Below are 21000 nucleotides of genomic sequence, written 5' to 3'. Positions count from 1 at the left end.
CGCTCACCCCCGGCGCCGTGCACGCTCACCCCCGGCCGTGCATGCCCCCCCCCCCCCCCCACCGCTCCCCACCGCAGCTTCGCACGCTCACGCTCAGCCCCGCAGCTTCGCACGCTCACCCCTGGAGCCTTGCACGCTCGCCCCTCGCCCCTCCGGCCGGGCACGCTCACCTGCGAAGCCATGCACGCTCCAGCCGGGCACGCTCGCTCCCCCGAGCCCCGCACGCTCCCGCTCGCTCCCAGCCTTGCACGCTCACCCCCAGAGCCTTGCACGCTCCCCTGCACCCCCAGAGCCTTGCACGCTCACCCCCAGAGCCTTGCACGCTCCCCTGCACCCCCAGAGCCTTGCACGCTCGCTGCCAGCCCTGCACGCTCCCCCCCGAGCTGTGCACGCTCCCCGTCACCCCCAAACCCTTGCACGCTCACCGCCAGCCATGCACGCTCCCTGGCACCCCCAAACCCTTGCACACTCACCCCCAGTCCTTGCACACCCCCAGAGCCTTGCACGCTCCCCCCCCAGCCCTTGCACGCTCCCTGGCACCCCCAAACGCTTGCACACTCACCCCCAGCCCTTGCACGCTCCCTATCACCCCCAAACCCTTGCACACTCACCCCCAGGCTTTGCACGCTCCCTATCACCCCCAAGCCCTTGCACACCCACCCCCAGGCTTTGCACACCCGCAGCGCCTTGCACACCCACCCCCAAGCCCTTGCACACCCGCAGCGCCTTGCACACCCACCCCCAGGCTTTGCACACCCGCAGCGCCTTGCACACTCACCCCCAAGCCCTTGCACGCTCCCCGGCACCTCTGCAAGCGTGCACGCTCGCCCCCGCTCTTGCACGCTCGCCGCCGCCCGCTCGCCCCCGCCCTTGCACACTCGCCCCGGGGGTGGGGGGGGGGATGGGGGGGGGGTTTGCACACTCGCCCCGCCCGTTGCACACTCACCCCCCGCCGCTCCCGCTCCCGCCGCCGCCGCCGCCCCGCGCGCGCGCACGCTCCGCCCCCGCCGCGCGCGCGCGCGCGCGCCCCCCTCCCCCCCGGCCCCGCCCCCTCCTCCCCCCCCCCCACCTCGGGCGCGCGCGGCCCCGCCCCGGGAGGGGGGGGGGAGGGGGCCGGGGGAGGGGGCGGGGCCGCGTTGCCCGGGGAGACGTGGCCACGCCCCGCCGCCGCCGCCGCGCGCGCGAGGTCTCGTGTCCGTGTCGTCCCCCCCCCATCCCCCACCGTGGGAACGGGGAGGGGGAGGGGACACGGGGGGGGAGGGGGGGGCACGGCCCCGCAGGGACAGCGACACTGGTGGCACTGGTGGCACTGGTGACAGGGACACTGGTGGCACTGGTGGTGATGGGGACACTGGGGGCACTGGGGACAGGGACACTGGTGGCACTGGTGATGCTGGTGATGGTGGTGATGGTGACACTGGTGGCACTGGTGGCGGTGGGGATAGGGACACTGGTGGCACTGGTGGTGATGGTGGCACTGGTGGCACTGGGGACAGGGACACTGGTGGCACTGGTGGTGATGGGGACACTGGTGGCACTGGGGACAGGGACACTGGTGGCACTGGTGATGCTGGTGATGGTGGTGATGGTGACACTGGTGGCACTGGGGACGGTGGGGACAGGGACACTGGTGGCACTGGTGGTGATGGTGACACTGGTGGCACTGGGGACAGGGACACTGGTGGCACTGGTGATGCTGGTGGCACTGGTGATGCTGGTGATGGTGGTGATGGTGACACTGGTGGCACTGGGGACGGTGGGGACAGGGACACTGGTGGCACTGGTGGTGATGGTGACACTGGTGGCACTGGTGATGGTGGTAATGGTGACACTGGTGGCAGTGGGGACAGGGACACTGGTGGCCATGGCGTAGGTGGCAGTGACGGTGACACTGGTGGCACTGGTGGCACTGGTGATGGTGGTGGCAGGGATGGGGACACTGGTGGCAGCGGGGACGGGGACACTGGTGGCAGCGGGGACAGTGACACTGGTGGCCGTAGCAGCGGTGATGGTGGTGACAGTGGTGACAGCGGTGGCCATAGCAGTGGTGGCAGTGGGGACAGTCACAGTGACACTGGTGGCACTGCTGGTGGCGGTGATGGTGACACTGGTGGCAGCAGGGACAGTGACACTGGTGGCCGTGGCACTGGTGGCACTGGTGATGGTGGTGATGACAGCGGTGGCAGTGACAGTGACACTGGTGGCACTGGTGGCAGTGGGGACAGTGACTGTGGCAGTGGTGACACAGGGTGGTGGCCATGGCACTGGTGGCAGTGGCGATGGTGACGGTGGCAGCGGTGGCAGCAGGGACAGCGGTGGCAGTGGTGGTGGCCGTGGGGACAGCGGTGACAGTGGCCGTGGTGGCCGTGGTGGCCGTGGTGACGGTGACGGTGGTGACGGGGAGGTGTGACAGCGGTGACAGGGACGATGGCGGTGGCTGTGGATGGTGACAGGGGAGGTGACAATGGTGCTGGCGGCGATGGTGGTGGCAGTTGGTGACGTTGTGGGTGGTGGCAGTGGTGGCACGTGGCCGGTCCCCCCCTGCTGTGATGGTACTGGTGACACTGGTGGCAGTGGGGATGGTGACAGTGGCGGTGGTGGCAGTGATGGTGACAGTGGTGGTGGTGGCAGTGATGGTGACAGTGGCAGTGGTGACGCCGGTGACAGTGGCGGTGGTGGCAGTGATGGTGACAGCGATGGTGGCAGTGGTGACAACAGTAGTAGTGGTGGCAGTGGTGGTGACAGTGGTGGCAATGGTGACAGTGACAGTGGTGGCAGGGGTGGCACATGGCCGGTTCCCCCCAAGCGCTGGTGGCAGTGGATGGTGGCAGTGGTGACGCTGGTGACGGTGGCAGTGGTGGCAGTGGTGGTGACAGTGGTGACAGTGGATGGTGGCAGTGATGACAGCAGCACTGGTGGCAGTGGTGGCAGCGCTGGTGGCGGTGGCAGTGGTGGCAGTGGTGATGGTGACAGTGGTGATGCTGGTGACGGTGGCAGTGGTGACAGTGGTGGCAGAGGTGGCAACGTGGCCGGTCCCCCGAGTGCTGGTGGCAGTGGTGGTGACAGTGGGTGGTGGCAGTGGTGGCAGTGGTGACAGTGGTGACAGTGGTGACAGTGGTGACAGCGGCAGTGGTGGCAGTGGCGGTGGTGGCGGTGGTGACAGTGGTGACAGTGGTGACAGCGGCAGTGGTGGCAGTGGCGATGGTGGCAGTGGTGACGGTGACAGTGGCAGTGGTGACAGTGGCAGTGGCAGTGGTGACAGTGGCAGTGGATGGTGGCAGTGGTGACGGTGACAGTGGCAGTGGTGACAGCGGCGGTGGTGACAGTGGCAGCGGTGGCAGTGGATGGTGGCAGTGGTGGTGGTGGTGACAGTGGCAGTGGTGACAGTGGCAGTGGTGGCAGTGGATGGTGGCAGTGGTGGCGGTGGTGGCAGTGGTGACGGTGACAGTGGCAGTGGTGACAGTGACAGTGGCAGTGGCGGTGGTGGCCGTGGTGACGGTGACAGTGGCAGTGGATGGTGGCAGTGGTGGCGGCGGTGGCCGTGGTGACGGTGACAGTGGCAGTGGTGACGGTGACAGTGGCAGTGGCAGTGGTGGCTGTGGTGACAGTGACAGTGGCAGTGGATGGTGGCAGTGGTGACAGTGACAGTGGCAGTGGTGACAGCGGCGGTGGATGGTGGCAGTGGTGGCGGTGACAGTGGCAGTGGTGACGGTGACACTGGCAGTGGATGGTGGCAGTGGTGACGGTGACAGTGGCGGCGGTGGCAGTGGTGACAGTGGCAGTGGATGGTGGCAGTGGTGGCAGCGGTGGCCGTGGTGACAGTGACAGTGGCAGTGGCGGCGGTGGCAGTGGATGGTGGCCGTGGTGACGGTGACAGTGGCAGTGGTGACGGTGACAGTGGCAGTGGATGGTGGCAGTGGTGATGGTGACGGTGATGGTGACAGTGGCAGTGGCAGTGGATGGTGGCAGTGGTGACGGTGACAGTGGCGGCGGTGGCAGTGGTGACGGTGACAGTGGCAGTGGATGGTGGCAGTGGTGATGGTGACGGTGATGGTGACAGTGGCAGTGACAGTGGATGGTGGCAGTGGTGACGGTGACAGTGGCGGCGGTGGCAGTGGATGGTGGCAGTGGTGACGGTGACAGTGGCAGTGGCGGCGGGGGTGGCGCGCGCGTGTCCCCCCCCCGCGCTGTCGCCGTCGCCATGGCGACGCTTCGGAGCCCAACTTCGCCGGGGACCGAAATTGGCTTTTTTTAAAATGCCGGGAGGAAGCGGGGGAGGGGCGGGGGGGGAGGGGCGCCGCCGTGTCCCCCCGTGTCCCCAGCCCCCACCCCCCCCGGGACCACCCACGGCGGGGGGGGAGGGGACCCCAACATCTGGGTCCGGGGGGGGGAGGGGATGGAGGGGAGGGGACCCCAACATCTGGGGCCTGGGGGGTGGGGGAGGGGATGGAGGGGAGGGGTCTGGGGGGGAGGGGACCCCCACATCTAGGTCCTGGGGGGGAGGGGGGGACCCCCACATCTGGGGCCTGGGGGGGGGAGGGGATGGAGGGGAGGGGTCTGGGGGGGAGGGGTCTGGGGGTGGGGGGGAGGGGGACCCCCACATCTGGGGCCTGGGGGGGGGGGAGGGGATGGAGGGGAGGGGTCTGGGGGGGGGGAGGGGAGGGGACCCCAACATCTGGGTCCGGGGGGGGGGAGGGGATGGAGGGGAGGGGTCTGGGGGTGGGGGAGGGGAGGGGACCCCAACATTTGGGTCCGGGGGGGGGGAGGGGTCCGGGGGGGGGGGAGGGGACCCCCACATCTGGGTCCGGGGAGGGGGGAGGGGAGAGGTCAAGGCCCCGGATGCCTGGGGGGGCGGGGGGGGGGGGGGATGGGGGGAGGGGGCGGGGGGGGGGGGGGGTAGGACCAACCGCCTCCCCGCGCCGCGGGGTTTCCCTAGCAACGGTTGCCGAGCAGCCATGCGTGCCTCCAGTGAGCATTATGGGATGGCTCCCAGGCTTTCGGGGGGGGGGGGGGGGGGGAAGGATGCTGAGCTCCCCCCCTCCCCCCCCCCCCCAAAAAAAAAAAAAAAAGGGGGGGGGGAGGGGCCCCCCCGGTACCGTGCTCGGGGTGGGGGCGCCCCTCCACCGGGACGCTGACGGTTCGCCGCAGCAGTTTGCTCCGGCACGGTTCGCTCCGGCGATCCCGGATAAGCAACGGATGGATCTAAGGGGGAGGGGGTGGGGGGGGGTCACCAAAAAATGAGGGCCCCCCCCCCCCCCCCCCAAATTCCCCTCCCCCCCCCCCCCCTAAAATCTGCCCCTCCCCCCCGCCTCACCTCCTCCTCATCCAGCATCAGCAGCTGATTCCCGGAGATGATGCAGAAGCGGGGGGTTCCAGGGCGGCCGCTCGTAGGGTGCCGGGGCGTAGGGCCCGCGGGCCAGGGGGGCTCCTCGCACATCTGGGGGGGGGGGGAGGGGCGGGGGGGGGGGGGAGGGGGGGGGTCACCACTGGATGACCCTTCCCCCCCCCCTTACCCCTTTATCTCCCCCCCCCCCCCCCGCAATCTCCCCACCCATGGGTGCTGGTTGCGACGGCGACGGCGGGGGGGAGGGGTGGGGGGGGGGGGGGGGTCCCCACCCGCTCGCTTGGGTCCCCTCTTGGGTGCTCGGGTGCCTTCGGCCTCCCACGCCGGAGGATGAGGAAGGCCCGGATGCTTTTTTTCTTTTTGGGGGGGGGGGGGGTCCCCCAAAATGGAGGGGGTGGGGGATGGGTAACGGCCCCAACTGGCCCCCCCTCCCCCCCCCTCCCCACCCCCTCGTGGGCCACCCCCGCGGGGAGTGGGTGGCCAAGGCCCCGCGGCCTTCGGCCTCCCCCGCCGAGGATGAGGAGGCCAAGGAGGGCCCCGGGTGCCCCCCTCCCCCGCCCCCGGCCCCGTTTCTGAACTGGGTCAGGTTGGGCCCCGGGGAACCGGGGCACTGGGAGTGACTGGGACCGGCATCGCTGGGTACCAGTATCCCCCAGTAGCAGCATCCTCCCCCCGGGTAGCGGCATCGCCCAGTACCAGCAGCCCCCAGTACTGGCATCCCCCGGGTACCGGCGTCGCCCCAGCAACAGCATCCCCCAGTAACAACATCCCCCGGCACCAGTATCCCCCAGTACCAGTATCCCCAGTACCGGCATCCCCCGGTACCAGCATCCTCCCCCGGCACCAGCAACAACCAGTTACCAGCATCCCCCAGCACCAGTATCCCCCTGGTACTGGCATCACTGGCTACCAGCATCCCCCAGTACTGGCATCTCCCCCGTACCACCAGCCCCCTGGTACCAGTATCCCCCAGTACCAGCAACCCCCGGGTACCAGTATCTCCCAGTACCGGTAGCAGCATCCTCCCCCGGTACCGGCAACCCCCGGTACTGGTATCACTGGGTACCGGCATCCCCCAGTACCAGTATCCCCCAGTACCAGTATCACTGGGTACCGGCATCCCCCCAGTACCGGTATCACTGGGTACTGGTATCACTGGGTACCAGCATCCCCCAGTACTGGTATCACTGGGTACTGGTTTCACTGGGTACCAGCATCCCCCAGTACCAGTATCACTGGATACCAGTATCCCCCAGTACCGTATCACTGGGTACCAGTATCCCCCAGTACCGGTATCACTGGGTACCAGCATCCCCCAGTACCGGTATCACTGGATACCAGTATCCCCTGGTACCGGTATCACTGGATACCAGTAGCCCCCGGTACCGGTATCACTGGGTACCGGTATCACTGGATACCAGTAGCCCCCAGTACCGGTCCCACCGGGTACCAGTAGCCCCCAGTACCGGTCCCACCGGGTCCCGGTCCCAGCATCCCCCAGTCCCGTTCCATTCCCATTCCCATCGCTCCCGACCCCACCCCTCCCCCCCCCCCCCCCAAAAAAAAAAAAAAAAACCTCCCGGTACCGGTTGCGGGGCCGCACCGGTTCCCCCCCCCCCCTCCGGTTCCCCCCCACCCCCGGTTCGCCCCCCCCCCTCCCGTTCCCCCCCCCTCCCGTTCCCCCCACCCCCGGTTCCCCCCCACCCCCGGTTCCCCCCCCTCCCGTTCCCCCCCCCCCCGGTGCCTCCCCCCCCCGGTGGCCCCCCCCCGGTGCCCCCCCGGTGCCCCCCGGTGCCGGTACCTCGGAAGGGGACATAGGACATGGTTCCTCCGCCGTTCGCTTCCCCCGGGCGCCGGCACGGGCGGCGCGGGGGACCCAGGCGGGAGGGGGAGGGGCCCGGGGAGGAGGAGGGGGGGGGGAGGGGGGGCGGGGGGAGGGGGGCGGGGCCCAGGCGGGGGGGGGGAGGGGGGGGACGCAGGCGTCGGGGGAGGGGACGAGGGAGGGAGGGGGAGGGGCCCGGGGGGAGGGGGAGGGGGGGGCGGGGACTTTAGGGGACCCCCCCCGCACCGGCGACAGCGGCGACACCGGTGACAGCAGCGGCACCAGCGGCACCAGCGGCACCAGCGGCACCAGTGGCTGCAGCGACAGCAGTGGCAGCAGTGGCACCAGCGGCACCAGTGATACCGGTGACAACCAGTGGCACCAGTGGCTGCAATGACAGCAGCGGCACCAGTGGCACCAGTGATACTGGTGGCACCAGTGGCACCAGTGGTAGCAGGGACAGCAGCAGCACCAGTGGCACCAGTGGCACCAGTGACAGCAGGGACAGCAGCGGCACCAGTGGCACCAGTGGCACCAGTGATACCGGTGACACCAGTGGCACCAGTGGCTGCAGTGACAGCAGTGGCACCAGTGGCACCAGTGATACCAGCAACACCAGTGGCACCAGCGGCTGCAGCGATAGCAGCGGCACCAGTGACACCACCAGCACCAGTGGCACCAGCGGCACCAGCGGCACCAGTGGCTGCAGCGACAGCAGCGGCTCCAGTGGCACCACCAGCACCAGTGGCACCAGTGACACCAGTGGCACCAGTGGCTGCAGCGACAGCAGCGGCTCCAGTGGCACCAGTGGCACCAGTGATACCAGTGACACCAGTGGCACCAGTGGCTGCAGCAACAGCAGCGGCACCAGTGACACCAGCGGCACCAGTGGCTGCAGTGACACCAGTGGCACCACTGGCTGCAGCGAAAGCAGTGGCACCAGTGACACCAGTGGCTGCAGCAATAGCAGTGGCACCAGTGGCACCAGTGACAGCGAGGACAGCAGCAGCACCAGTGACACCAGTGGCACCAGTGCTACCAGTGACACCAGTGACACCAGCGGCACCAGTGGCACCACTGGCTGCAGCGAAAGCAGTGGCACCAGTGACACCAGTGGCTGCAGCAATAGCAGTGGCACCAGTGGCACCAGTGACAGCGAGGACAGCAGCAGCACCAGTGACACCAGTGGCACAGTGCTACCAGAGACACCAGTGGCACCAGTGGCACCGTGATACCAGTGACACCAGTGACACCAGCGGCACCAGTGGCACCAGTGGCTGCAGCGACAGCAGCGGCACCAGTGACACCAGCGGCACCAGTGGCAACCAGTGGCTGCAGTGACACCAGTGGCACCACTGGCTGCAGCGAAAGCAGTGGCACCAGTGACACCAGTGGCTGCAGCAATAGCAGTGGCACCAGTGGCACCAGTGACAGCGAGGACAGCAGCAGCACCAGTGACACCAGTGGCACCAGTGGCACCGTGATACCAGTGACACCAGTGACACCAGTGGCACCAGTGGCACCAGTGGCTGCAGCGATAGCAGCGGCACCAGTGGCACCAGTGACACCAGTGGCACCAGCAATAGCAGGACCAGTTGCACCAGTGACACCAGTGACAGCAGTGATAGCAGTGACAGCAGCAGCACTGGTGATACCAGTGGCACCAGTGACACCAGCGATAGCAGCAGCAGCAGCAGTGACACCAGTGGCACCAGTGACACCAGCGATAGCAGCGACGCCAGTGGCTCCAGTGACATCAGTGGTACCAGTAACACCAGTGGCACCAGGGCACCAGTGACAGCAGCGGCACCAGTGCCAGCAGCGGCACCAGTGCTACCAGTGACAGCAGTGACAGGAGCGACACCAGTGGCACCAGTGGCACATCCCAGTGGCACGACGGTCCCCTCACTCTCTATCCCAGTGCTCCCAGTGTCCCACCATCCCATCCCAGCGTCTCCCAGCGTCTCCCAGAGCTCCCAGTGCCCCATCCCAGGGCCTGCCAGTGTCCCCAGTGTCCTTGTACCAGAGCCCCCAGTGCCTCCCAGTGTCCCCCAGCCCCCCCAGTGCTCCCAGTGTCCCTATCCCATTGCTCCCAGTAACCCCAGTCCCCCCTCCCAGTGTCCCCAGTGCTCCCAATCCTCTAATCCCCGTGCTCCCAGTGCCCCAAGTGTCCCCAGAGACTCTATCCAGTGCTCCCAGTGCCACCGGTGTCCCCATCCCAGTGCTCCCAGCACTTCCAGTACCCCCCAGTGTCCCACCATCCCATCCCAGGGCCTCCCAGTTGCTCCCAGTGTCCCCAGTGTCCCCATTCCAGTGCTCCAGTGCCCCCGAGTGTTCCTTGGGTTCCCAGGGTCCTTATCCCAGTGCTCCCAGTGCTCCCAGTGCCACCGGTGTCCCCATCCCAGTGCTCCCAGTGCTTCCAGTACCCCCCCCAGTGTCCCACCATCCCATCCCAGGGCCTCCCAGTTGCTCCAGTGTCCCCAGTGTCCCCATCCCAGTCCTCCCAGTGCTCCTGCGCTCGGCCCTCCCAGTTCACACTGGGGTGAGCGGGAGTGTGCAAGGGGTGGGGGTGCAGAGGGCGAGTGTGAGTGCAGGGGCGAGTGTGAGTGTGAGTGCAGGGGCGAGTGTGAGTGTGCGCGGGGCGAGTGTGAGTGTGCGTGGGGCGAGTGTGAGTGCAGGGGCGAGTGTGAGTGTGCACGGGGCGAGTGTGAGTGTGCGTGGGGCGAGTGTGAGTGTGCGCGGGGCGAGTGTGAGTGCAGGGCGAGTGTGAGTGTGCGTGGGGCGAGTGTGAGTGTGAGTGCAGGGGCGAGTGTGAGTGTGCGCGGGGCGAGTGTGAGTGTGCGTGGGGCGAGTTGTGAGTGCAGGGGCGAGTGTGAGTGTGCGCGGGGCGAGTGTGCGCGGGGCGAGTGTGAGTGTGCGCGGGGCGAGTGAGTGCAGGGGCGAGTGTGAGTGCAGGGGTGAGTGTGAGTGCAGGGGCGAGTGTGAGTGTGCGCGGGGCGAGTGTGAGTGTGAGTGCAGGGGCGAGTGTGAGTGTGCGCGGGGCGAGTGTGCGCGGGGCGAGTGTGAGTGTGCGCGGGGCGAGTGTGAGTGCAGGGGCGAGTGTGAGTGCAGGGGTGAGTGTGAGTGTGCGCGGGGCGAGTGTGAGTGTGAGTGCAGGGGCGAGTGTGAGTGTGCGCGGGGCGAGTGTGAGTGTGCGCGGGGCGAGTGTGAGTGCAGGGGCGAGTGTGAGTGCAGGGGCGAGTGTGAGTGTGCGCGGGGCGAGTGTGAGTGCAGGGGTGAGTGTGAGTGTGCGCGGGGCGAGTGTGAGTGCAGGGGCGAGTGTGAGTGCAGGGGTGAGTGTGAGTGTGCGTGGGGCGAGTGTGAGTGTGCACGGGGCGAGTGTGAGTGCAGGGGTGAGTGTGAGTGTGAGTGCAGGGGCGAGTGTGAGTGTGCGTGGGGCGAGTGTGAGTGTGCGTGGGGCGAGTGTGAGTGCAGGGGCGAGTGTGAGTGTGCGTGGGGCGAGTGTGAGTGTGAGTGCAGGGGCGAGTGTGAGTGTGAGTGCAGGGGCGAGTGTGAGTGTGCGCGGGGCGAGTGTGAGTGCAGGGGCGAGTGTGAGTGCAGGGGCGAGTGTGAGTGTGCGCGGGGTGAGTGTGAGTGTGCGCGGGGCGAGTGTGCGCTGCACGCGCCTCACGCTCACGCTCACGCTCACACTCACCGACCCCCCCGCCCCTCCCCCACCTCCCCGGGACCCCTCCCCCACCCCCTCCCCCTCCTCAAATTCCCCCCTCCCCCCACCCCCGGGGCCCCTCCCCTCCCCCCACCCTCCCCGACCCCTCCCCCCACCCCGGGCCGCTTCCGGCCGCGCGCTGACGCGGCGGGGAGGGGGCGGGGCCGCGGTGACGCGGCGGGGAGGGGGGCGGGGCGCGGGGGTGGGGGCGGGGCCGGCTGGGTCACGTGGGGGCGGCGGCCGAGCGGCGGCTGCGGCGGCGGGTACGGGGGGGGGGGCGGGGTACGGGGGGCGATAGAGGGGGCAGGGGCGCGATAGAGGGGGCAGGGGCGGCGATAGAGGGGGCTGGGGGGGCGATATAGGGGGCTGGGGGCGATATATGGGGCGGGGGGGGTTCTATATGGGGCTGGGGGGCCCTATAGGGGACTGGGGGTCAATATAGGGGGCTGGGGGGGTCAATATAGGGGGCTGGGGTACGATATAGGGGGCTGGAGGCGATATAGGGGGCAGGGGGCGATATAGGGGGCTGGGGTGCTCGATATAGGGGGCTGGGGGGCGGTATAGGGGGCTGGGGGGCACCCTATGGGGCTGGAGGGCGATATATGGGGCCGGGGGGCTGTATATGGGGCTGGGGGGGACACTATAGGGGGCTGGGGGGCACTGTATGGGGCTGGGGGGGTGATATATGGGGCTGGGGGGGCCATATGTGGGGCTGGGGCACTATATGGGGCTGGAGGGGCGGTATAGGGGGCCGTATGTGGGGCTGGGAGGCCGTATGTGGGGCTGGGGGGCTGTATATGGGGCTGGGGGGGGCGGTATAGGGGGCCGGGGGCAGTAGAGGGGGTTGGGGGGCTGCTCATGGGGCTGGGGGGGCTATGGGGCAGCTGGGGGGGCTATGGGGCAGCCCCGGTGCCGTGGGGCAGTGGGGGCTGTGGGGCAGCCATGGGGCAGGCGTGGGGCAGCCCCGGTGCTGTGGGGCGGGGGTGGGGCTATGGGGCAGCCCCGGTGCCGTGGGGCAGCCGTGGGGGCTGTGGGGCAGCAGTGGGGGCTGTGGGGCAGTGGGGGCCATGGGGCAGCCGTGGGGCAGCCGTGGGGCAGGCGTGGGGCAGCCCCGGGGCTGTGGGGCGGGGGGGGGGCCATGGGGCAGCCGTGGGGGCCGTGGGGCAGCCGTGGGGCAGCCGTGGGGCAGGCGTGGGGCAGCCCCGGGGCTGTGGGGCGGGGGGGGCTGTGGGGCAGGGGGGGCCGTGGGGCAGCCGTGGGGCAGCCGTGGGGCAGGCGTGGGGCAGGGGGGGTCCCCTGACGGCGCCGGCTCTCCCGGCAGGCGGGGACAGCGCCCCATGAAGGTGGCCTGTGGGGTGAGTACCCCCCCCCGTCACGACAGCCCCGCCGGGGGGAGGGCATATCACGACAGAGGGGGGAATGTCACGACAGCGGGGGGGCGTCACAGTGTGACGGGCATGGTGGCGTGGGGCTGGGCGTCGCCGCACGGCGGGTGTTGCGACAGGGGGGCTATCGCGACGCGGTGGCTCTCGTGTCAGCAAAGCCGGGTGTCGCGGCGTGCCGGGCGTTGCGACACGGTGGGTGTCGCGGTGCTGCGGCTGGGTATCGCGACATGGTAGGTATCGCAACATGGGGCCAGGGCTGGGTATCGCGACGTGCTGGGTGTCACGGCATGGTGGGTATCGTGACAGGGTGGGTATCGTGGTGCCATAGCCAGGTATCGTGACATGGTAGGCCGGGTATCATGACACGGTGGGTATTGTGGCGCCGTGGGTGGGTATCGTGACATATAGGAGCTATTGTGACGTAGCGGGTATGGTGATGCTGTGGTCAGGAGGTATTGCAGCGCCGTGGCTGGGTATCGTGACATGGTGGGTATCACGACATGCCAGGCCTTGCAGCACTATTGCCAGGTATCTTGGTGCTGCGGGCTGGTATCGTGACGTGCTGGGTATCGCGATGCGCTGGGATTCGTGACATCCCAGTGCCGCGACCAGCTGTTGCGACGGTTGCCAGGCAGCGCGGCGCGCTGGCTATCGCGACACGCTGGGTTATCACCGCGACATGGCGGCTGCCGCGGCCCGCTGGCGATCGCGACGCGGCGGGGGGGGGGGCGTGACACGGTGGTATCGCGATAGGGCGGGGTACCGTGAGGCGGGGTAACGTGACGTGGCGGGGTACCGTGATGTAGTGAGGTAGTGTGACGTGGCGAGGTATCGCGATGTGGCGGGGTATCACGACGTGGCGGGGTATCGCGATATGGCGGGGTATCACGACGTGGCGGGGTATCGCGATATGGCGGGGTATCGCGACGGGGCGGGCGGCGCTGTCCCCGCAGGTGCTGGCGCTGGCGCTGGTGACGGTGACGCCGCTGCTGCAGGCGTTGGGGCGGCGGCTGCTCTCCATGGCCTCGGGCCCCCGCGACCCCCGCGACCCCGGTGACCCCAGTGACCCCAGTGACCCCGCTGACCCCGGTGACCCCGCTGACCCCGGTGACCCCTACGTCCCCGGCAGCCTCTGCGCCGCCTTCGTCACCTGCCCCAACGAGACGGTGGCCAAGGAGCTGGCGCGGTGGGGACACGGGGGGGACACGGGGGGGGGACACTGGGGGGTGACACTGGGTGATGGGGGTGACATGGGGGGTGACGGGGGGTGACATGGGGGTGACACTGGGTGATGGGGGTGACACTGGGGGGTGACACTGGGTGACATGGGGGTGACATGGGGGGTGACGGGGGGTGACATGGGGGTGACACTGGGTGATGGGGGTGACATGGGGGGTGACACTGGGTGACATGGGGGTGACATGGGGGGTGACGGGGGGTGACACTGGGGGTGATACTGGGTGATGGGGGTGACACTGGGGGGTGACACTGGGTGACATGGGAGGGATGGGGGTGACGGGGGGTGACACTGAGGGGGTGACATGGGGGGATGGGGGGTGACACTGGGGGGGTGACACTGGGTGATGGGGGTGACACAGGGGGTGACACTGGGTGACATGGGGTGACATGGGGGGATGGGGGTGACGGGGGGTGACACTGAGGGGGTGACACTGAGGGGGTGACATGGGGGGATGGGGGGTGACACTGAGGGGGTGACACTGGGTGATGGGGGGTGACACGGGGCTGGGTGACGGGGGGTGACATGGGGGTGACATGGGGGGACGGGGGGTGACACTGGGGGGGTGACACTGGGTGATGGCGGTGACACTGGGGGGTGACACTGGGTGACATGGGGTGACATGGGGGGTGACAGGGGGTGACACTGGGGGGTGACACTGGGTGACATGGGGGGGATGGGGGGTGACACGGGGCTGGGTGACGGGGGGTGACATGGGGGTGACATGGGGGGACGGGGGGTGACACTGGGGGGGTGACACTGGGTGATGGGGGTGACACGGGGGGTGACACTGGGTGACATGGGGGGGTGACGGGGGTGACACTGGGTGATGGGGGTGACACTGGGTGACATGGGGGTGACATGGGGGTGACACCGGGTGATGGGGGGTGACATGGGGGGGTGAGGGGGGGTGACACGGGTGTAACGGGGGTGACATGGGGCTGGGTGACAGGCAGGGGTGACACTGGGTGACATGGGGGGGACAGGGGTGATGGGGGGGGACGGGGGGTGACACGGGGCCGGGTGACACAGGGGGGTGACACTGGGTGACATGGGGGGCTGGGGGGGGGTGACAGGGGGGTGACACGGGGGTGACGTGGGGGTGACGCGGGGCCGGGTGACACCAGGTGACAGGCAGGGGTGACGGGGGGGTGACAGGGAGCTGGGTGACGGGGGGGGGGGTGACGGCAGTGGGTGACACGGGGTGACGGGGGGGTGACGGGGTGACACGGGGGGGTGACGGGGGGGTGACAGGGGGGTGACAGGGTGACAGGGGGGTGACCCGGCCCCGGCGTGCGCAGGGCGATGGTGGAGCGGCGGCTGGCGGCCTGCGTCAACGTCCTGCCCCACGTCACCTCCATGTGAGTGGGGACACGGGGACACGGGGGGGGGGGGACACGGGGGGGGGACACGGGGACACGGGGGGGGGACACCAGGCCCCCCCTCACCCCCTCCCCCCCCCAGCTACGAGTGGAAAGGGAAGGTGGAGGAGGACAGCGAGGTCCTGCTGGTGAGCACCCGCCGTCCCCAGTGTCCCCACGGCGTCCCCAATGTCCCCACGGCGTCCCCAATGTCCCCACGGGGTCCCCACACCATCCCCAGGGGGTCCCCAGTGTCCCCATGCTGTCCCCAGGGGGTCCCCATGGTGTCCCCAGTGTCCCCACAGCCTCCCCACGCTGTCCCCAGGGTGTCCCTGCTGTCCCCAAGTGTCCCCACGCTGATCCCCAATGTCCCCACGATGTCCCCAGGGTGTCCCCAGGGTGTCCCCAGTGTCCCCATGATGTCCCCAATGTCCCCATGCTGTCCCCAGGGTGTCCCTGATGTCCCCACACTGTCCCCACAATGTCCCCCCAGTGTCCTTGATGTCCCCAGGGTGTCCCTGACGTCCCCACTGTCCCCACACTGTCCCCACAGCATCCCCACGGGGTCCCTGCTGTCCCCAAGTGTCCCCACGCTGACCCACAATGTCCCCAGGGTGTCCCCAGGGTGTCCCCAATGTCCCCATGATGTCCCCACGGTGTCCCTGCGGTGTCCCCACGCTGTCCCCACAATGTCCCGCCATGATGCCCTTGATGTCCCCAGGGTGTCCCTGCTGTCCCCAAGTGTCCCCACGCTGTCCCCGATGTCCCCACGCTGTCCCCAGGGTGTCCCTGATGTCCCCAGCATCCCCACGGTGTCCCCACGCTGTCCCCAAGGTGTCCCTGAGGTCCCCAGTGTCCCCCCCCAATGTCCCCACGCTGTCCCCAGGGTGTCTCCAGGGTGTCCCCGGGGTGTCCCCGATGTCCCCAACGTCCCCGATGTCCCCTCTCCCCCCAGATGATCAAGACGCGCAGCTCCAGGATCCCGGCGCTGGCTGAGTTCGTGCGGTGAGGGCGGGGGGTGACGCGGTGACACCGGGGGTGACGCGGTGACACGGGCGGGGGGTGACACCGGGGGGTGATGGGGTGACACCGGGGGTGACGTGGTGACACGGGCGGGGGGTGACACCGGGGGGTGATGGGGTGACACCAGGGGGTGACACCGGGGGTGACGCGGTGACACGGGCGGGGGGTGACACCGGGGGGTGATGGGGTGACACCGGGGGTGACGCGGTGACATGGGGTGACAGGGTGATACTAGGGGGTGACATGGGGGGACGACATGGTGACACTGGGGGGGTGATGGGGTGACACCGGGGGGTGACACCGGGGGTGACGCGGTGACACGGGCGGGGGGTGACACCGGGGGGTGATGGGGTGACGCTGGGGGGTGACGCGGTGACACTGGGGGGTGACATGGGGGGACGACATGGTGACACCGGGGGGGTGATGGGGTGACACCAGGGGGTGACGCGGTGACACAGGCGGGGGGGTGACACCGGGGGGTGATGGGGTGACACCGGGGGGTGACGCGGTGACATGGGCGGGGGGTGACACCAGGGGGTGATGGGGTGACACCGGGGGGTGACGCGGTGACATGGGGTGACAGGGTGATACTGGGGGGTGACATGGGGGGACGACACGGTGACACTGGGGGGGTGATGGGGTGACACCGGGGGGTGACACCGGGGGTGACGTGGTGACACGGGCGGGGGGTGACACCGGGGGGTGATGGGGTGACACCAGGGGGTGACACCGGGGGTGACGCGGTGACACGGGCGGGGGGTGACACTGGGGGGTGATGGGGTGACACCAGGGGGTGACGCGGTGACATGGGGTGACAGGGTGATACTGGGGGGTGACATGGGGGGACGACACGGTGACACTGGGGGGGTGATGGGGTGACACCAGGGGGTGACACCGGGGGTGACGCGGTGACACAGGCGGGGGGTGACACCGGGGGGTGATGGGGTGACACCGGGGGGTGACGCGGTGACACGGGCGGGGGGTGACACCAGGGGGTGATGGGGTGACACCGGGGGGTGACACCGGGGGTGACGCGGTGACACGGGCGGGGGGTGACACCAGGGGGTGATGGGGTGACGCTGGGGGGTGACACCGGGGGGGTGACACCGGGGGGTGATGGGGTGACACGGGGGGGATGGATAGGGTGACACCAGCGGGTGACACTAGGAGGTGACATGGGGGGGTGACAAGGTGACATGGGGGGGTGACAGGGTGACACGGGGGGGTGACACCAGGGGGGTGACACAGTGACGCAGGGGGGTGACAGGGGTTGACATGGGGGGGTAACGGGGTGCCAGGGGGGTGACACTGGGGGGTGACACTAGGGGGTGACAAGGTGACACCGGGGGGGACAGGGTGACACGGGGGGGTGACGAGGTGACACCGGGGGGTGAAGGGGTGACGCAGGGGGGTGATGGGGTGACACGGGGGGGTGACACAGTGACGCGGGGGGTGACACAAGGGGGTGACAAGGTGACACCGGGGGGGACAGGGTGACACGGGGGGGTGACGAGGTGACACCGGGGGGTGAAGGGGTGACGCAGGGGGGTGATGGGGTGACAGGGTGATGCGGGGGGGTGATGGGGTGACACGGGGGGGTGATGGGGTGACAGGGTGACGCGGGGGGGTGATGGGGTGACACGGGGGGGTGACACAGTGACGCGGGGGGTGACACAAGGGGGTGACAAGGTGACACGGGGTGACGGGGTGACACGAGGGGGTGATGGGGTGACACGGGGTGATGGGGTGACGGGGGGGTGACGGGGTGACGCGGGGGGGTGACACGGAGGGGTGACAGGGTGACACGGGGTGATGGGGTGACGGGGGGGTGACGGGGTGACACAGGGGGGTGACACGGGGGGGTGACACTGGGGGGTGACACTGGGGGGTGACGGGGTGACACTGGGGGGTGACACGGAGGGGTGACAGGGTGACACGGGGTGATGGGGTGACGGGGGGGTGACGGGGTGACACAGGGGGGTGACACGGGGGGGTGACACTGGGGGGTGACAGGGTGACACGGGGGGTGACGGGGTGACACTGGGGGTGATGGGGTGACGGGGGGGTGACGGGGTGACACTGGGGGGTGACACTGGGGGGTGACAGGGTGACACTGGGGGGTGACGGGGTGACGGGGGGGGGTGACGGGGGTGCCCCGCCCCCCTGACCCCGCCCCGCCCCCCCCAGGGCCGCGCACCCCTACGAGGTGGCCGAGGTGGTGGCCGTGCCGGTGGCCCAGGGCAACCCCCCCTACCTGCGCTGGGTGCGGGACAGCGTCCCCCCCTGAGCCCCCCAAAATGGGGGGGACCCCAAAATGGGGGGGCCCCAAAATGGGGGGGAACCCCCAAAATGGGGGACCCTAAAAATGGGAGGGGGGGGGCGACACCAAAGATGGGAGGGGCACCCTGAAAATGGGTGGGGGGACCCCAAATCTGAGGGTGACCCCAAAATTGGGGGGGGACCCCCCCGAAATGGGGAGGGGGGACCCCAAAAAATGGGTGGGGGGACCCCAAAATGGAGGGGGACCCCCCCCGAAATGGGGAGGGGGGACCCCAAAAAATGGGTGGGGGGACCCCAAAATGGAGGGGGACCCCCCCCGAAATGGGGAGGGGGGACCCCAAATTGGGGGGGGGCAAACAGGAAGTGGGGGGGGGGTCCCCAAATTGGGGGAGGGGTCCCATAAGTTGATGGGGGGGGGCACAAAAATGGGGGAGCCCCCCCAAATTGGGGGGGTGGGGCTTAATTTGGGGGTGGGGCTTATGTGGGGTGGGGCTTATTGAAGGGGTGGGGCTTATTTGTGGGGGTGGGGCGTATTTTGGGGCGGGGCTTATTGAGGGGGTGGGGCTTATTTGTGGGGGTGGGGCTTATTGAGGGGGTGGGGCGTATTTTGGGGGTGGGGCTTATTGAGGGGTGGGGCTATGGAGGGGTGGGGCTTATTTGTGGGGGTGGGGTGTATGGGGGTGGGGCTTGTGGGGGGCGGGGCTTGTGGGGGCGGGGCTTATCCCCCCCCCCAAAAAAAACAGCAGAGGCCGCGCTGCCCTTGAGCCATTTATTGGGGGGGGGAGGGGCGCGGTGGGGGGGGAGGGGGGCCCACGGGGGCGCCCTCCCCCCCCCCCGCCCCTCCCCCTTAAATAGAGATCGTGATAAAAATAAACTTTTCTGCGCTCCAAGTTGGGGGGGGGGGTGGGGGGAGGGACACCCCACCCCCTCCCCCACCCCCCCAAAAATGTTGGGGGAGGGGTCTCAGAGCATCGCCCCTCCCCCCCACTCCACCAGGTACTGGACGGTGCCGTCCAGCGTCACCCGCCGCGCCAGGACGCGGGTGGGGGCCCCCCGGGGGGGGGGAGGAGGGGGAGGGGGTGGGGAGGGGCGGGGGGGAGGGGCGGCGCTTGGGGCGGAGGGGGCGGGGGGGGAGGGGACGCTCGGGGCTTTCGGTTTCGGGGTCCGGGCTGGCGGAAGCGCTGCAGGGGAGGGGGGGGGGGGGCTATAGGGGACCGGGGGGAGGGGTCCCCTATAGCCCGGGGGGTCCCGTATGGCCCTGGGGGTCCCCTATAGCCCGGGGGGGGGGTCCCCTATGGCCCTGGGGGTCCCCTATGGCCCGGGGGGGGGTCCTATATAGCCCTGGAGGTCCCCTATGGCCCTGGGGGCCCCCTATAGCCCGGGGGGGGGGGGTCCTATATAGCCCTGGAGGTCCCCTATGGCCCTGGGGGCCCCCTATAGCCCGGGGGGGGGGGTCCTATATAGCCCTGGGGGTCCCCTATGGCCCTGGGGGTCCCCTATAGCCCGGGGGGGGGGGGTCCTATATAGCCCTGGGGGTCCCCTATGGCCCTGGGGGTCCCCTATAGCCCGGGGGGGGGTCCCCTATGGCCCTGGGGGTCCCCTATAGCCCGGGGGGGGGGGGTCCTATATAGCCCTGGAGGTCCCCTATGGCCCTGGGGGCCCCCTATAGCCCGGGGGGGGGGGGTCCTATATAGCCCTGGGGGTCCCCTATGGCCCTGGGGGTCCCCTATAGCCCGGGGGGGGGTCCCCTATGGCCCTGGGGGTCCCCTATGGCCCGGGGGGGATCCCCTATGGCCCTGGGGGTCCCCTATAGCCCGGGGGGGGGGGGTCCTATATAGCCCTGGAGGTCCCCTATGGCCCTGGGGGGTCCCCTATAGCCCGGGGGGGAGGGGGGTCCTATGGCCCTGAGGGGTCCCTATACAGCCCTGGGGGGTCCCCTGTAGCCTGGGGGGGGTCCCCTATGGCCCTGAGGGTCCCCTATGGCCATGGGGGGTCCTATAGCCATGGGGGGGAGCCCTATATAGCCCGGAGGGGGTCCCCTATGGCCCAAAGGGGTCCCTATAGCCCGGGGGGGGGGGGGGGGATCCTATGGCCCTGAGGGGTCCCCTATACAGCCCTGGGGGTCACCTATAGCCCTGGGGGTCCCCTATGGCCCTGGGGGTCCTATATAGCCCGGGAGGGGGGTCCCCTATGGCCCTGAGGGTCCCCTATAGCCATGAGAGGGGCCCTATATAGCCCTGGGGGGAGTCTCCTATGGCCCAAAGGGGTCCCTATAGCCCTGGGGGTCCCCTATAGCCCTGGGGTCCTATATAGCCCAGAGGACATCTCCTATAGCCCTGGGGGTCCCCTATGGCCCTGGGGGGGGGGTCCTATAGCCCTGAGGGGTCCCTATACAGCCCTAGGGGTCCCTATACAGCCCTGGGGGTCCCCTATGGCCCTGGGGGTCCCTATAGGTCCCTATACATCCCTGGGGGGTCCTGTATAGCCGGGGGGGACCTATATGGCCCTGGGGGGTCCCCTATGGCCCCGGGGGTCCCCTATAGCCCGGGGGGGGGGTCCCCTATAGCCCTGGGGGGGCCCTATAGGTCCCTATACATCCCTGGGGGTCCCTATAGGTCCCTGGGGGGGGTCCCCTGTGGCCCTGGGGGGGCCCTATGGTCCCTATACATCCCTGGGGGTCCCTATAGGTCCCTGGGGGGGGTCCCCTGTGGCCCTGGGGGGGTCCCCTCCCTCCCAGTCCAGCCCCATCCCTCCCAGTTCAACCCCAGCGCTGGCCCTGCGCGTCCCCAGCCCTCCCAGTTTGATCGCAGCCCTCCCAGTAACGCTCCGTCCCTCCCAGTAT

General features: G+C 69.3%; 2 protein-coding genes across 2 annotated transcripts in view; one reads left to right on the top strand and one right to left on the bottom strand.

The window, feature by feature from the left end:
• Positions 1 to 7167, bottom strand: part of SYNGAP1 (synaptic Ras GTPase activating protein 1) — a gene marked incomplete at both ends in the record, with an annotated part of 29328 nt that extends 22161 nt beyond the window's left edge. The window contains 4 exon segments of the mRNA XM_082339085.1: positions 5097 to 5202; positions 5315 to 5368; positions 5370 to 5437; positions 7146 to 7167. Of these exon segments, the coding sequence (XP_082195211.1) occupies positions 5097 to 5202; positions 5315 to 5368; positions 5370 to 5437; positions 7146 to 7167 (250 nt within the window).
• Positions 7168 to 11105: 3938 nt separating this feature from the next.
• On the top strand, positions 11106 to 18270 carry LOC309604177 (protein CutA homolog). Its single transcript, XM_082339086.1, has 7 exons — positions 11106 to 11135; positions 12194 to 12227; positions 13211 to 13443; positions 14796 to 14855; positions 14959 to 15004; positions 15811 to 15860; positions 18066 to 18270. The coding sequence occupies exons 2-7, from the start codon at positions 12210 to 12212 to the stop codon at positions 18163 to 18165; spliced, it is 507 nt and encodes a 168-aa protein (XP_082195212.1). The 5' UTR covers positions 11106 to 11135; positions 12194 to 12209; the 3' UTR covers positions 18166 to 18270.
• The last annotated feature ends 2730 nt before the right edge of the window (positions 18271 to 21000 follow it).

The sequence above is a fragment of the Platalea leucorodia genome (genome assembly GCF_965183815.1).
Source record: "Platalea leucorodia genome assembly, contig: HAP1_HAP1_SCAFFOLD_434, whole genome shotgun sequence".
NCBI classification, from domain to species: Eukaryota; Metazoa; Chordata; class Aves; order Pelecaniformes; family Threskiornithidae; genus Platalea; species Platalea leucorodia.
Note: the sequence above shows the minus strand (reverse complement) of the source record. Positions and strands in the feature narration are given on the sequence as shown.